The sequence below is a fragment of the Crotalus tigris genome, unplaced genomic scaffold, assembly GCF_016545835.1.
Source record: "Crotalus tigris isolate CLP2741 ecotype Arizona unplaced genomic scaffold, ASM1654583v1 scf7180000018016.4438896, whole genome shotgun sequence".
Classification (NCBI taxonomy): Eukaryota; Metazoa; Chordata; class Lepidosauria; order Squamata; family Viperidae; genus Crotalus; species Crotalus tigris.
This window is the reverse complement of record NW_024096778.1, coordinates 3,510,901-3,525,379: the sequence shown is the minus strand read 5'-3', so window position 1 is coordinate 3,525,379 and position 14,479 is coordinate 3,510,901. Positions and strand designations below refer to the sequence as shown.

The window sequence follows — 14,479 nt, the reverse complement described above, 5'->3', positions numbered from 1 at the left end:
CAACACATTCTGAATAATTCAAAGAAATTGATCCCATCTTCCCATAAAATAAACAGCCAACACTTGCCTTAGGTTTGCATGTATAGGAATAAGATGCACAGTTTAGCTGTCCTGTAAATTAAGAGGAAATTTTTCATACTTCTAACTAAATTTATTACGCTGTGAAGCAGAGGAACTGTAGCCATATTTGTAGTCATACAAATTTAAATATATTTAAATATATTTAAATCATAGCTATGTATCAGTTCAACAATAATGGCAACAACTTTGCCAAGTCAGTATTATTCTGATAACTTGAAAGGAGAGAGGAAAACACAAGAAACAGACTCATCTCAGCCATTTTCCTGAAATTGTGACTTTTAGGAGATTTGAACCAGGGGCTCTCTGACTCTTCAATCATACTCTTTGTCACTGGCATACACCTGTAGCATTTATTATTATTATTATGGATCATCGCACAGTCAGCCAGATGTTCAGACCGGATTTGGCATTTTGTCTACCTATCGAGTCCTTACCCAGGACCTGGGATAGGCAGATGTGGATGTTTGATGGTAAACACCTTTTCTTCCAGTAGTTCTGCAGCTGCTGGCCCTGGTTGCTCAGCCAACAGTCCTGAGTCCTGTAACCCATTTTTCACCAGATATCCAGGAACTCCAATATCTAGCGTGGACCTTGTTAACCCGGGCGACGTCCGAGCCGGTATGGCATTCTGAAATTTACGTCTCACCATATTTTTATGGGAGAGACACTCTTTGTCTGACTCCTGATGAGACCTGTCCAGTATGGTTGAACCTCTGGCATAGCTCTCATCTTCCTCAGAGTACACAAGCCCCACAACCACGTCAAGGTAGTGTCTCACTGGGGGATTATTATTATCATCATCATCATCATCATCATCATTATTATTATTATTATTATTATACAATATTTATATTATACTACCGTATATGCCGCCGTATTAGGCGACCCGGCGTATAAGGCGACCCCTGTCTTTATAGCCGGGCCGCATTCCTAGAACGTCGTCTTATACGCCGGAAACTACCAGTATTTCCAGCGTATAAGACGACTCGGCGTATAAGACGACCCCCATCTTTGGCGCCAATTTCAGCGCTCGCGGAAGTCATCTTATACGCCAGCATTTACGGTAATTATTATCATTCTTATTCCCCCCTCCCCCCGCCAAATTATTCTCCAATGTCCAGGATTGCCATGAAATCATTCATGGCAATGTATGACTGTTGTGTTTTATTTCTATTTAGATTTTTGCCTTCATGCTATGAATTATTTCACATTTTTCCTTCTGGATTAGACTTTATTAACAACAACTGCATGTGGGAATATGTAAGCCAAGGACTTCAATATTGTGCTTCTAAATGTGGGACATCATAACTGGGAATGGGTGCAGTGGTGATCTGCTCTGACACCTCAGTCGTGTCAGTCCAGTTAATTTAGCAAAGCATTTTTTTCTGGATGGCAGAAAGCTCTCAGAATTGCCATAGTTTCCTCATCCTTTATTAGGTCTTTAATCTTAGGATTCTGTTTTCACTCAAGCTCTCCTCAAGAGAATATTCTGCTGCTAATTTTTGGATTTGATTTTCTGGAACAGGGAAGGAGATACAGAAAAGGGCGGATGGAGGGGGGGGCGAGAGAGATTCTGATTTCACTGCAGCTCATTTGCAGTTCAAGTTAAGGCATCTCCTGCCATCTAGTGGTGAAAACAAAATTCTACCAGCCAAATACAGAGATGGGGAAAAAACACTTGAGATGAAATGTTAAGAAATGAAAAGAAGCTGCAAATGATTCAAGCCATTTTATGCACTTTCACATTGTGTGGCAGAAGTGAATTAGAAAACTGCAGAAGAAAGGATATGGGTCTAAAAGAATGTCAAATTGCTTTATGGTGAAATGAAACTTAACAATAAAAGGACAGCAACATGTGCTGGTTCCATGCTGACAGCAACAAGTAAGACGATTTGCAGATAGGAAACCTCACAGGTCTGGTATCCACAAGCAGAGGCTTGTGATACCCTGTCAGAAGATTGTGCTGTTAAAAGGCCTATTCTCATCAGCAATGATTCCAAATGATGTTTTCCTCAAGGCCTCTGAAAGCTCTTCCTACATAAAAGCCATTTCAAATGTTCACTCTGAAAATATTGCTGTTGCCCAGTGAAATCAGGTGAAATTCAAGAAATTTCCTCTCTCACCCAATCATTCTAGTTGCTCTCTGATCAACTGAACATTTGCTCTTTTTTTTTTTTTTTTTTTCATTAAGCCTGCACTCTTTTGCATTAAGCCTGCATATATTGCTGTATGTCCTGTTTTTGGAACACTTAGAGTTGTGACAGCTGGTTCATTGACAGATGGAATTTCAAGAAAGTTATTGTTTCCTACTCAGAACTGGAAGTTTAAAGAGTAATTTAAAAAAAAAATCTGACTTTTCTGGAACAACATTGACTTGCTTGTGCCTCTCAAATGGAGGAGCCTTAGATAAGCTAGCAAGGCACTGACTTGCTATTTTCTCTTCTGCCAAGAGAAACAGGAAGGACAATTCAAGAACTAGCTGGGAGTTCATGCAATCAGAAAAGACCCTTACTGCTGTCTTGGAAGAGTCTTGGAAGTGAGGTTGGAATTTCTGCTTTCTTTCCTCTAAGGTCCAGCATAGGAAGGATTCAGCATTGGCAACAAGAAAATTATTATCATAGTCTTTTATTAACTGCCTGGGGGGGGGGGTTACTTCAGACAGAACCGAAGGGGTGAGAGGTATGATGGCCTGTTCCTTTTATGCTGCTTTTTCCACTTGATGGAAAAATAACTACTGACTGCTCATTCTCTGTGCCCAGAGGAGCTGTCAGAAAGCAAGAAACAACAGTGACAAAAATGGAGATGAGGAACAGGAGGTCACCATATTTTGGAGTTGGAGATTGGGTTGATAGACTACCAGAACCTGAAACCAATTGCAGAGTAGTACTAACCTTGCCAGATTATCATTTGTGGGTTTAGATACAGATAATTGAAATGAGTCATTTTTGGCTCCATTTTCACAATAATTGCTCAAATATCAGACATCTTTTAAATAATACATTTTTACTTAATCATTGTTTCTAAAATAAATCATGCTGTGACTAAATGTATATTTCTTAAAAAATACTCTATTTGCAATGCAAAAAGATTTTTTATTATTATCATTATATTTTAATGTATATTTTTTATGTAAGGAGAAAAGAAAATTCCCAGGGAACATGAACTTCATAGTATCCTCTACTAACAGGAGGCATTATAGTTTTCATGAGAACAGGTATCCTAAAATGTGAATTTGATATGCAGTAGCTGAGATGATGATACAGTTGCTGCTGTAGTTTATTCTTACTAAATTTTACAAATTAATCTATGTTCAAATGGAATTCCTTATGTAGGTATATATGTGTCTAGATGTGTATACTCTCATATTCTTAGACTTTGCATGAAAACAGTTATAAATATGTGGGGGTGGGGGACAAGATTGTGTCTTCAAGTCAATATTTGACTTAGCTATTGCCTTGACAAGTCTCTGCAGTTTTCTTAGAAAGATTTTGGAAGTAGCTTGCGCTTGTATCTTTCCTAGGGCTGAGAGAGAGGGACTAGCCTAGGGGTAGGCAACCTTGGCTCTTTTATGACTCGTGGACTTCAACTCCCAGAATTCGTGAGCCAGCCATGCTGGCTCAGGAACTCTGAGTTGAAGTCTATGAGTCATAAAAGAGCCAAGGTTGCCTACCCCTAGACTAGCGTAAGGTCACTCGGCTGGTTTTATTCCTAAAGCTAAACTAGAAACCATGGTCTTCCAGTTTCTAGCCTAATGCCTTAACCAAACTGGCTCACTCACTATAAATAGCAATAGAAATAGCTTCATACTGTTTTACAGCCCTCTCTAAGTGGTTTACAGAGTCAGCATATTGACCCCCAACAATCTGGGTCCTATTTTACTGACCTTGGAAGGATGGAAGGCTAAGTCAATGTTAAGCCAGTCAGAATCAAACTCCTGGCAGTGGGAAGAGTCAGGCTGCAATACTGCATTCTGACCATGGTGCCGCCACAGCTCCTGGTTACCTGGTTCATGAAAGAAGATTAAGAAAAAGAACAAAGAAATTTGGTTTAGCTCAATTACTGCTGTAGGCCTGCCAGTTGCTGGGTTATGAAATTTGCTACTTGTGGAAATGAACAAAAGAGCCTACCATGCTGACGCTAATGCTGCCAGAACACTTGTTTCTATTTCTAAAATAATGCCGTATGTTGTGATGCTGCACTTTAAAGGTGTTGGGGCACATAGTTATGAGCAATAAAAAAATTAGGTTTAAACTGCTGGAGATTAAGTGATTTGCCAAAGGCCCTGAGAAAAATTAGCAGTGCTGTCTTGTGTTTTAAATAGCACCTCATGATTTCCATGCAGGAGTTTTTAAGATAGGTTTTTTTTCCCCTATTAAAATCAAAGAGTGATTCTGTTTTAGAATGAACAGCAGGGAGGAAAAAGCCCAGGGACTTCCATGTCTTTTGTAGCAGAGAATTTTCTGAAGCAATGAAAGTACGACACAGCTGCTGTTGCATCCAGATTACACAAGGCATCTTTGGCCCGTCATTAGGATACATTTGTACTGTTCTTGTGAAAGTTTCCTTGCCTTTCCACTGGTTGGAAGGCTTAAGCAGGAAAACCATTGATCTCAGCAAGAAACACCAAGTTTTATTGCAGAATGACACCACTTAATGCGCCGGTAGTAGTTTTCTGGTGTGGTTTGCACTGATTTAAATTATTTCTTAATATAATGTATCTAGCTTAAATAACTGATTTTTTGTACCACAGCTGTTTTTCATGTATCACAATTCTGAAATATATATATATATATATATATATATATATATATATATATATATATATATATATATATATATATATATATATAACTTTATAAACAAGTTTTAGATTAAAACCTCTCTCCAAACACAGGTTGAGGCATTTAAAAGAATATAAAACAAAGTAAAAACCCAGCCTTGTAAACTGTATGTTCTACTAATGCCCTTTTCAGGTGTTTTTGTCAAACAACTGCATGAGATAGTATGTGACCTTTTTTGAGAAATGTCTACGCACAAGCTTTCATAAACCTTTATTCTGTCTTTAGAATTTGGAATGATGGGAGATCATACAATTAAAAGTCAGCGACCTCGATCTGTTCATGAAAAAAGGGTCCCTCAGGAACAAGCTGATGCTGCTAAATTTATGGCACAAACTGGTAATACATTAATTACCTTTTATCTCCTTACTGTGTTTAATTTTAGCAATGCCACTGCATGTCTCCATAATCTTTTGCTGCATATTTGTCAGTTTTCTAAGCTGATACTTTTAAAAAGCCATTTATTCTTATTTTTTTTAACCACACAGTTAAAACTCATAAATAAAAGATCGAAGACTTAGACAAGTGTCCAATACACATGCGATCAATATGAAGTTTTTCAAATGTATTTATTTTAATCTGAAAGTTCTATTAAATTTAAAAACCATAGTTAATCACACATTCAGGAAAAAATATAATTTAGTGTGTGTGTGTGTGTGTGTGTGTGTGTGTTTAAAAAATCTAAATATGTAGAAAGAATGGCAGAGGTTTCACAGCTTCAAGTTCAGATTACTGGGTGACAAATTACCTTCAATAAATAGCACAAGTGAGTATCTCAGTTCTCTACTTAGATTTTGTATTATCATGTACCCATGTCTACTTAGAAATCAACCCCATTGTATGTCCCACTAATGGGACACACAGAAAAATGTGCAAAGGATCTTACCCAGCTTTTCCCTATGATTAACAATTCAACCAGAATAAATACTGCATTTCTTAAGCACAGTGACTATAAATTCATATTAGGAAATGAGGGATGATTAAAAATTACAAGCTGTGCTCAATGACAGAGCATCCTCTTCACAAGCAGACAGTATCAGATTTAACCTTCAGCATTTCCAAACAGTGCTGGAAATTCCTCCCTCCCCCCCAAAAAAAGTTGAGAAGCTACTCTCTATCAATCATTAAATTAGGTGGACAGTGATGAAACTTAACACAAGGCAGTTTTCATTTCATCTAGCCATTTGATTTTCCTAAATGCAGACATATTTAACAGCCCACTACATATAACCAAGTCACTCAAAGTATAATACAAACATCTAGCACAAAATTAAGACCATAACCTGGCCAATATAGAATTTCTTCTACAAACAGTTACTTCTCCACTATGGTTAAGTTTTGTGCAGTGAGGTCATGAACACGAATAAAGCAATAGCAAACACAGGGCTGGTAAGATATATTTTCTCCATGTTGATGTTCTGATAGTGGAGGAAAGAACCATGTGATCAGCCCTCTACACATATTTGTGTAATATTCTCCCATGTGTCCTACGGTAAATTTCAGTGTGAAATGTTTCCTGGGCTATAGAGGCTCTGTGTGTAGACAGTCATGATTCTATCAAATAAACTTCTGATGTAAATAATTTTTGATCATCTCTCAATTTCATAAAGTAGAAAACAGGGTTCTCTGAACCATAATTTAAGACCTGAACTCTGAGGTGGAAGATATCAATATGATCCAGTCCAATTCAATTTAACTCCTATTGCTTTTATTATAAGTTGAAAACCTTACACAGTTATCTTAAAAGTGTTTAGCTTTGCTCCAACTGAGGCTCCATTCATCGCTGAAAATGTACTATCTTGATTTTTTTTTTTAAAAAAAGAACTTTAATCACATCTCTCTTTTGCAATCACAACAGGACTTGGCCTTTCTGGACATTCAAGTAGCCATATAATGCCAGATTCTTATGACCCAAGAGTTCTTAGTCTGATTTGTATTTTCATAGAATTATCATAAAATAGTGCAATAGTCTGCTATAGTAGCCTGTAGATGAAATAATGTTCAAGCACGTACTTCAACACACTTACAGTGTTCCACAGAGAACAACACTAAAAATGCAGCCGCCCTTTTGAGTAAATGTTTTTATGATTCAAAGAAAATGAATATTTAAACCCACTCCCCAAAGTATTTTCCAAAATCCTGATTTGATAATCAAGTATCTTATATCAGCCTTTTCAAACAAAACCCACTTGTCTAACATGGAATAAAACCACTTGTAGCTTGCATATTGTAGGTTAATTTGTTTTTGCAAAATATTATGCTCTGTTTTCCAACACAGCTACTAATATCTAGTCCATCTCTTCCTTTTTCCATTCTGATTTTCTTTTAGTACTGATCATTGCATATGTGATTCACTGTGAACCTTTTCTTTTCTTGTGATAAAATTAATGTTGTATTTCCTTCAGTAGCATTATTAGAATCTTCTAACATGCATCTACATTTATCTGTACTTGCTCGGAAATTAATAAGATTGATAAGCGGAATTAGAAATGGCATTCATTTGTTTCTGTGATTTGAAGTTATTCCTTGTTTATTTTCCTTTATGTATGTGTGTGTTTTTTTTTAAAAAAAAAAAAAGCATAGGTGATAAACCCTGATTATTTGTCATATCTTATAGTTATTTATGAGCAACTGTTAAAATTGTTCAGAATGGATTTGACATGATATCTAGAAACTCATTTCTCTATTTAAACAAAAATTAATTAAAAATGAGGGAAAGATGAAATTTGATGTAAGAGATATTTAAGGGGAAAAATCTATTTTTATGCTGCATTCATGTGCCTAGTTATGATAACTCTGCACTGCTAACATTGAAACACTTCCATCCAGAATATATTTTGTGCTTTTCTCTAGTGAATGCATAGTTTTTCTACTTTCAGGCAGCTTTCACCTCAGTGGAGAATGGAAGACCAGTTTTTCCCATATGTGTCCTGCCTTTTCCACTGAAGAGAACTGAAAAGGCTTTGTAGATGGAAGAAGCTGTAGGATATTTATTGTCAAACAAATGTGCAACCTTCAAAACAAGAAAAGACCCTTTTCTTCCAGTGACATGGACTGATTTGGGTTCACAATGAAGTAATCATGTTACTGCATCCCTATCATGTATTTTATTTTAGTTTATGAAGAGAGGGGAGTGTGGGTGGGGAATATATGAAATGAAGGTGCTAGATGTTTGTTGGAAGAAGAAGATGATCCATGTTTTTTTAAAAAAGGACACGAATGTGCATTGGCCCTAACAACACATGTCTGCAGCATGACTGTATATATTCTCCAACAATGAGTTATGCTTTCCTCCATATTATCCTCTCTTTAGGTATTAAGAATTTAAAATTATCATCAAGGTAAGTGTGATATAGATTTGTGGGCCATTTTAATCAATACATTTACTTTGGATACTTTTTTAAATGTACTTTTGTATTTGTTTATAGTTCAGATCACTCTTAGTGTTTAGGAATCTACTCCAGACAAAATAAAATCATGCTGAATGTTAGCACCAATTAAATCTTCTGATGTTCTAATGCAAATCATTGTATGACAGTCTGATTCCACAGGGCCCGCCAAAATGTCCAGTATCTGTTAAGTCCCATGGGGAAAAGATATAATTAATTCAGTGGCTTATGTGCTGCATGTACCTCTTTTTACAAAAGGTTTAGTACATTCAGTAAAATTTGTGGAACTTGCTCAGGCACAACTGATGGCAACATATGCTTCTAGAATTCTGGTGTGTATTATAAAAATAATATGTATGTATTCCACAGCTTTCATCTCTGCATGTCTTATATAGGCTTGGTGCAGTCAAGAAAGTACTTCTAATATAACTTTTAATTTGACACAAAGAAGAGGACCATCACTTAATCTTCAGTCCCATTAACAAAGTCAAGAGTGAAAGCTAAATTCCAGTTGACCCAAGTAAGGCCCAATTAATTCAATGGAGTACACAAAGCTCAGTACTGGGGTGTATGCAATGTGGATAGCAGTCTCCTGAGATGTGAACAGTGCAGTCATATGCTTGTTCCCCTCTGACTTGCCACAGAGAAAAAAAAACTATTCCATAATGTAATAAATCCTAGAATTGTTCACTAACAAGCCAACAGATTGCTTCCTGATTTAAGCTACAAATGTAACTGGTAGGTGTGAACTTCCCATGCTATCCTCTTCTAGCAGATTTTATCCCAGTACACAAAGCCATATTTAGTGACTCAACTGAATCATTAAGCTATGGGACCAAGGTCAGGGAAGGATGGGGAAAACTCCAAAGTGGGGTGATGCCTTCAATTATCCAGATTCTCTTTTCCAATCAGGCTTCTGCATCTCAGTTTATATCATTCAATAGGATGTCACAATCATCCTTGAAGTATTTGAAGGCAGACCACAGGCAGCAGAGTAGTTCATAGGTCAGTTGCATGAGTCAAAATCCGAATCCCTCCTAAAGTCATCTGTTGTTTGCAGCCTAACACTTTCTACGTTTACCTCACCTTAAAGTTTTTTTACCCCCAACAGAGACCTGTTAGCTCATTGCACTACTCTTGAACAAGAGAAATCTTTAACACTCTTGCCACTTAATAGTTCATAATCCTTGTGTAGCAGATGAGCAGGCTTCCTACCTTTCCCTCACTACCTCATATTAACATAGTCACATTACACAGCCATATTACCCTCCTTCCCTGCTTCCAGTTTTGAACATAGAGGAGCACATATATCTCTGTCCCCCCTTGAAGATTGTTGTCACTTACTTCATGTCTGAAGCAGGCAATGAGATAGGAATGACTGAGTGCAAAAATTTTAAATCCCATTGTGTACTTAAGATACCTTATCCATCTGTCTGCTTTTTAATCTAATATCAGTCATATTGATGACAATGGCTGATTTTTTTCTAGTTAGATAAATTTCATTTTGTCAATCAATCTATTCCTCAACACCTGTCACAACTACTACAGTAAGTGAAAATCCTTGAGTCATGTTATATTTTGGAACCCACATCGTCAAAGTCTCATTGCCTAGATGTGAAACTTTAAAAAAATTGTAACATATTAGCACTGGGATTTTATGTGCAGATAGACATGTTGAAACTAGAGATGTCTTACTAGAATGTCGGTTAATATATTTTAGAGTATGCCATGCCATGGATAATGTAAAGTTTTGTTTACATGTCTCACCTGATAGGAATGGCAAACATTCATTCCTATTCATGACGAAGAAGAAGGAAGGAAGGAAGGAAGGAAGGAAGGAAGGAAGGAAGGAAGGAAGGAAGGAAGGAAGGGAAAGAGAAAGAAAGAGAAAGAGAAATATACTATATGTTGATTCTTGCTTGGGAAAACCCTAGCAATTCTTCCATGGTTTCAACATTATTTCCTATTTGAAAAGTTAAGAATTAGGATATTTGAAAAGTTGAGAAGTAGGCTAAGCATAATCATATAAGATGTCATATATCAAGTTAAAACCAGAAAATAAACAAATACAAGTGATTCACATTATTCTCACTCCACTTCTTAATGAAATGAATAGGGCTGCTAGATTTTAAGCTGAAGTTGATTTTAGGATACTATGTATGAAATGAATTCCTCTTCTGTAAAAGCCTAACAAAAAGACATTCTTTACATTTCTTGTTTATGTGGCAAGACAGAAACTTAATAAGAGCAGTGACTGTCTGTATCTTTGTAATTATCCAGGAAAGCAAAGCCCCCTTCAAATATCATTACAGAGTTTTATTGTTTAAGGTGACAAAAGAAGGCGATGTTCAATATATGGAACATTATTATATTGACTGCATTTAATTTAAGTTGGATTTATATTTAATCATATTAGGTTTTGTTCTGAATATATCTATTCCTTTACTTTGGCCCGCCCACTTTTTGGAATGTGGCTCATTGCATACCATTCAGTGTCTAAAGACTAATGTTACATGGTCTAAAAAAATGTTACATGGTCCTTTTTAGTGCACAAGAATAGAGTGGTTTGTTTTCATTTGAAACAAGATAGGATTCAGAAGCATAGCAGAGGAAAAGAGCAATGGATGTGCATGGCTTCAGAAACTGTGCTTTATCTGCCTACCCCTTTTTTAATGCAGCCACATTGTTTCTTAGGATCACACAGCTGCCATATGATCCCCAGAAATGACGTAATTGCATTGGTCGGTGCTACATTTCCGTTCTTGTCTGAGCCAAAGGACCTTTTCAGAATTGAATCTGAAGCACAGCAGCACCCTTGTAACATCTTGGACTTTTCTTGCTGTTACCATTCAATAGTCTTGCCCTTCCAGCATAATAAAGTTTGGACTTGGGACTTTTTAATAGGAAAAAAAAGTAACTGTCTGAAAGTAAAACTCATATTACATACTTTAAATTTAAGAAGAGTCTCTTTCTGCTAACACTTCACCTATAATTTAGCCATTGTTTTGTATCTACTTATTTTATGCTTGTACATGGCTGACATATATAGAATAGAATAGAATAGAATAGAACAGAATAGAATAGAATAGAGCTGGAAGGGAGCTTGGAGGTCTTCTAGTCCAGCCCCTTGCTCAAGTAGGAGAACCTATACCATCTCAGACAAGTGGCTATCTAGTCTCTTCTTAAAAATCTCCAGTGATGGAGTGCCCATGATTTTGTCATTCAAACCTAAGCCAACATTTCTCAAACTTGTTGTATGCCGCCCAAAATTATCTGATTGTGAAGTGGAAAGCTATATAAATATGATTTAGATGTAAGTAAGCAAGTTTTTATGGAAAAAATAGTGTTGTTTTTTTCTTTTTCTCACTCCCCCATTGGGGAAAACTGCTTTGCAAACTATTCTTGGAAATTTCTCTAAGATGTGCTACAGCCTGTCAGAATGATGTTAAGCCTTTGGCAATTGGTTGATACAAAATGGTGGCCGGCCATCATTTTGCTAATATCAGCATTAATGGAGGGAAAAAGTTAAGCTTCCCCATCCCAAGAAACTAAAACTGTCACTCACAATGGGCAATAAAAGTCATACTCTCCCATCCCACAAAATCTTTGGAGAAATGGCCTCACTTAGCTAAAGAACTATAAGATTCTGCTTTCATTTTGTTCTATTATAATTCAACAATCACTACAAATATTATAGAAATAAATTAACACATAAGATTAGGTTTGCTTGTTCCTTAACGCTACTTGTTACTTGATTTTCCTTTTTCCTTGGAAATATACTTACTTTCTAACTCACTGTATATATATATTTTTTCCAAAAATGCTTAAGTCCAATAAGCTTTTATTTTAAAAATATGTTATCTTTTTTTAAATGTTTCTTAGCTATTCTTTGCCTTTAAAAAAAAAAAAGTACAGCTCTGGCTCTACACTCATGATTGTATTCATATTTTTCTTATTGTCTTGAATACAGGTGAATCTGGTGCTGAAGAGTGGGCCCAGTGGAGTACATGTTCAGTTACTTGTGGTCAAGGGTCGCAGGTGCGAACCAGAACTTGTGTATCACCTTACGGGACACACTGCAGCGGCCCTTTAAGAGAATCAAGGGTTTGCAATAACACTGCCCTCTGTCCAGGTAGTGTTAGCAGGCAATAAATGAATTTGTGGATATTTTTGAACTGTTGAATGCTAACCACTTGAAATACTATCCTTTATATGTGGCTGGTGACAGGCACTTTACCTAGCGATTTAAATTATTAGTCATTGGTTCAAATTGCTTTCTTTTGGAGCTAGCAGTGCATTATTTGAGGATATTTTGCATTCCAACATTTTAAAAACCTTCTTACAGTATTTACTTTGGATAATAGCTCAACTATTACAGACATAATTAAACATGTTTTACTCTCTAATTGGTTTACATGGTTACAAAGTTAATCTGAAGCTGAAATGATTTAAACTAACAGAGGCCATTTAGTTGTTCTGTGTTGTGGCAATTCAAAATCATAATTTGAGATTACTTAAAAATAAAAATAGCCTTTTTATCTTTAAGTATCTTCTTATATTTGTGCAATTTAAACCCTCTTCTAGCTTTCAATACTTCTAGAAAGGGGACTAACCTTCTTGCTCCAGCCTCTCATGCTACCTTCCTTATGTGGAACATTTCTGAAAGGTATATAAGAAAAACGAACCCCAGGATAAAAATAGACAGGACCGTTTAATATAAACAAGCCTGTGAGTTAAAAAGTTACTTACTGAGCTTTCATCAGCCAAACTACTGACATCATCAGAGTTAGAATGCTAGGTATATATATAATTTTAATTAAATATTTTAAAAAGAAAAATGAAAGCTAATACAAACTAATAAAAGTAACAAAAGGAAAGAAAAAGGAAATAAATCCATGAGATATCTAAAAGTGCAAGAAAGAAAAGAAATTTAAAAAAAGATGCAAAGAAGTAGCTTCTGGGTTTTTTTGCAGCAGTTATAAGTACAACTATAAATCAACTTCTTATTCTGTGAGTACAGCATAACTTTCTATAATCTATCCTGTCTAATCATCAAAAACATAAATCATGTTCATTTTTTACGTTTCATGTAAAAAGTCTATAAGAGATTTCTTATCAGCCAAAAAATGTGGATATTTTCTTTTCTCTGAAATGAAGTTAAAAAGTCAATTTCAGCAAGTTTTACCATCCTTACCAACCATTCTTTCATTGTGGATAGCATTGAATTTTTCCTTCTTTGTGCATATGCAGTTATCATGTACAAAAACAAAGTTCCATGATTTTTTTCCAATTGTTTATCCAACAATCCCAAAATAAAAACATCTGTTTTCAGCTGTATATTAATCTTAAAATCTTCTGAATCAATGTTTGTATTTATGTCCAGAATTTTCTAGCTTTTAACATGTTCACCAAGCAAGATAAAATGTCACTTCTTGTTGTTCATATTTCCAACTTAAATTTGAAGTGCCTTTTTATATTTTAAACAATTTATCTGGTGATATACAGTATTACCAATATATTACCAATTACCAATATCTTTAAGGTTATAATATAATATAAATTTCAGCCCTTCCATATATTTTCACATTGTTCTATCTGAATATTGTAACCAAAAATTTTAACTCACTTTATCATACATATTTCACTTGTTTTTCTATTTCAATTTCAATTTCAATAAAAGTGTATATATTTTAGCAATTATATGTCCCTCATTTATACACAATTTTATCTCAAACTCAACCTTACAATGTTCAAACCATGAATACTTTTGTCTGCTTTGAGTTTTTCTAATAATTGTAAATAAGAGAACTGCTACCAGTTCTTCCCTTGATTTTATTGGATATTATTCTTGACACAATTCTCACAATAAGTTAGCTATATATTCCTATTTTTTCGGGTCTATAAAATGCTTCTTATGCTGAGAGCCACAGATATCTTTTTGGGTACAACCTGGGTTTGTATCTATTCCATATTCTCAATATGGTACATCTAACAATGATTTTTGAAATCCATGTTAACCTTGACTTTGTGTATCACAAATGTCCATGCCACCCAAATATCTAACTCCTTCTTCTAACTCCAGAAGTCTTCTATTTCTCAGCTACACCCACAGTTTTACCCAAACCAAACAGCAGGCTACAAAATATAATTTTCAATCAGGTAAATCCAGTC

At 35.5% G+C, this 14,479-nt stretch overlaps 1 protein-coding gene across 3 annotated transcripts in view; it reads left to right on the top strand.

Annotated features, from left to right (window-relative positions):
* Positions 1-14,479, top strand: part of ADGRB3 (adhesion G protein-coupled receptor B3) — a 509,374-nt gene that overhangs the window by 164,753 nt on the left and 330,142 nt on the right. For 2 of the 3 annotated variants that reach the window (XM_039346725.1, XM_039346723.1), the window contains exons 4-5: positions 5,148-5,258; positions 12,279-12,440. In XM_039346725.1, coding sequence (XP_039202659.1) covers positions 5,148-5,258; positions 12,279-12,440 — 273 coding nt within the window. Of the gene's footprint in view, positions 1-5,147; positions 5,259-12,278; positions 12,441-14,479 lie in introns of those variants that run through there. The other variant, XM_039346726.1, reaches the window with a different exon arrangement.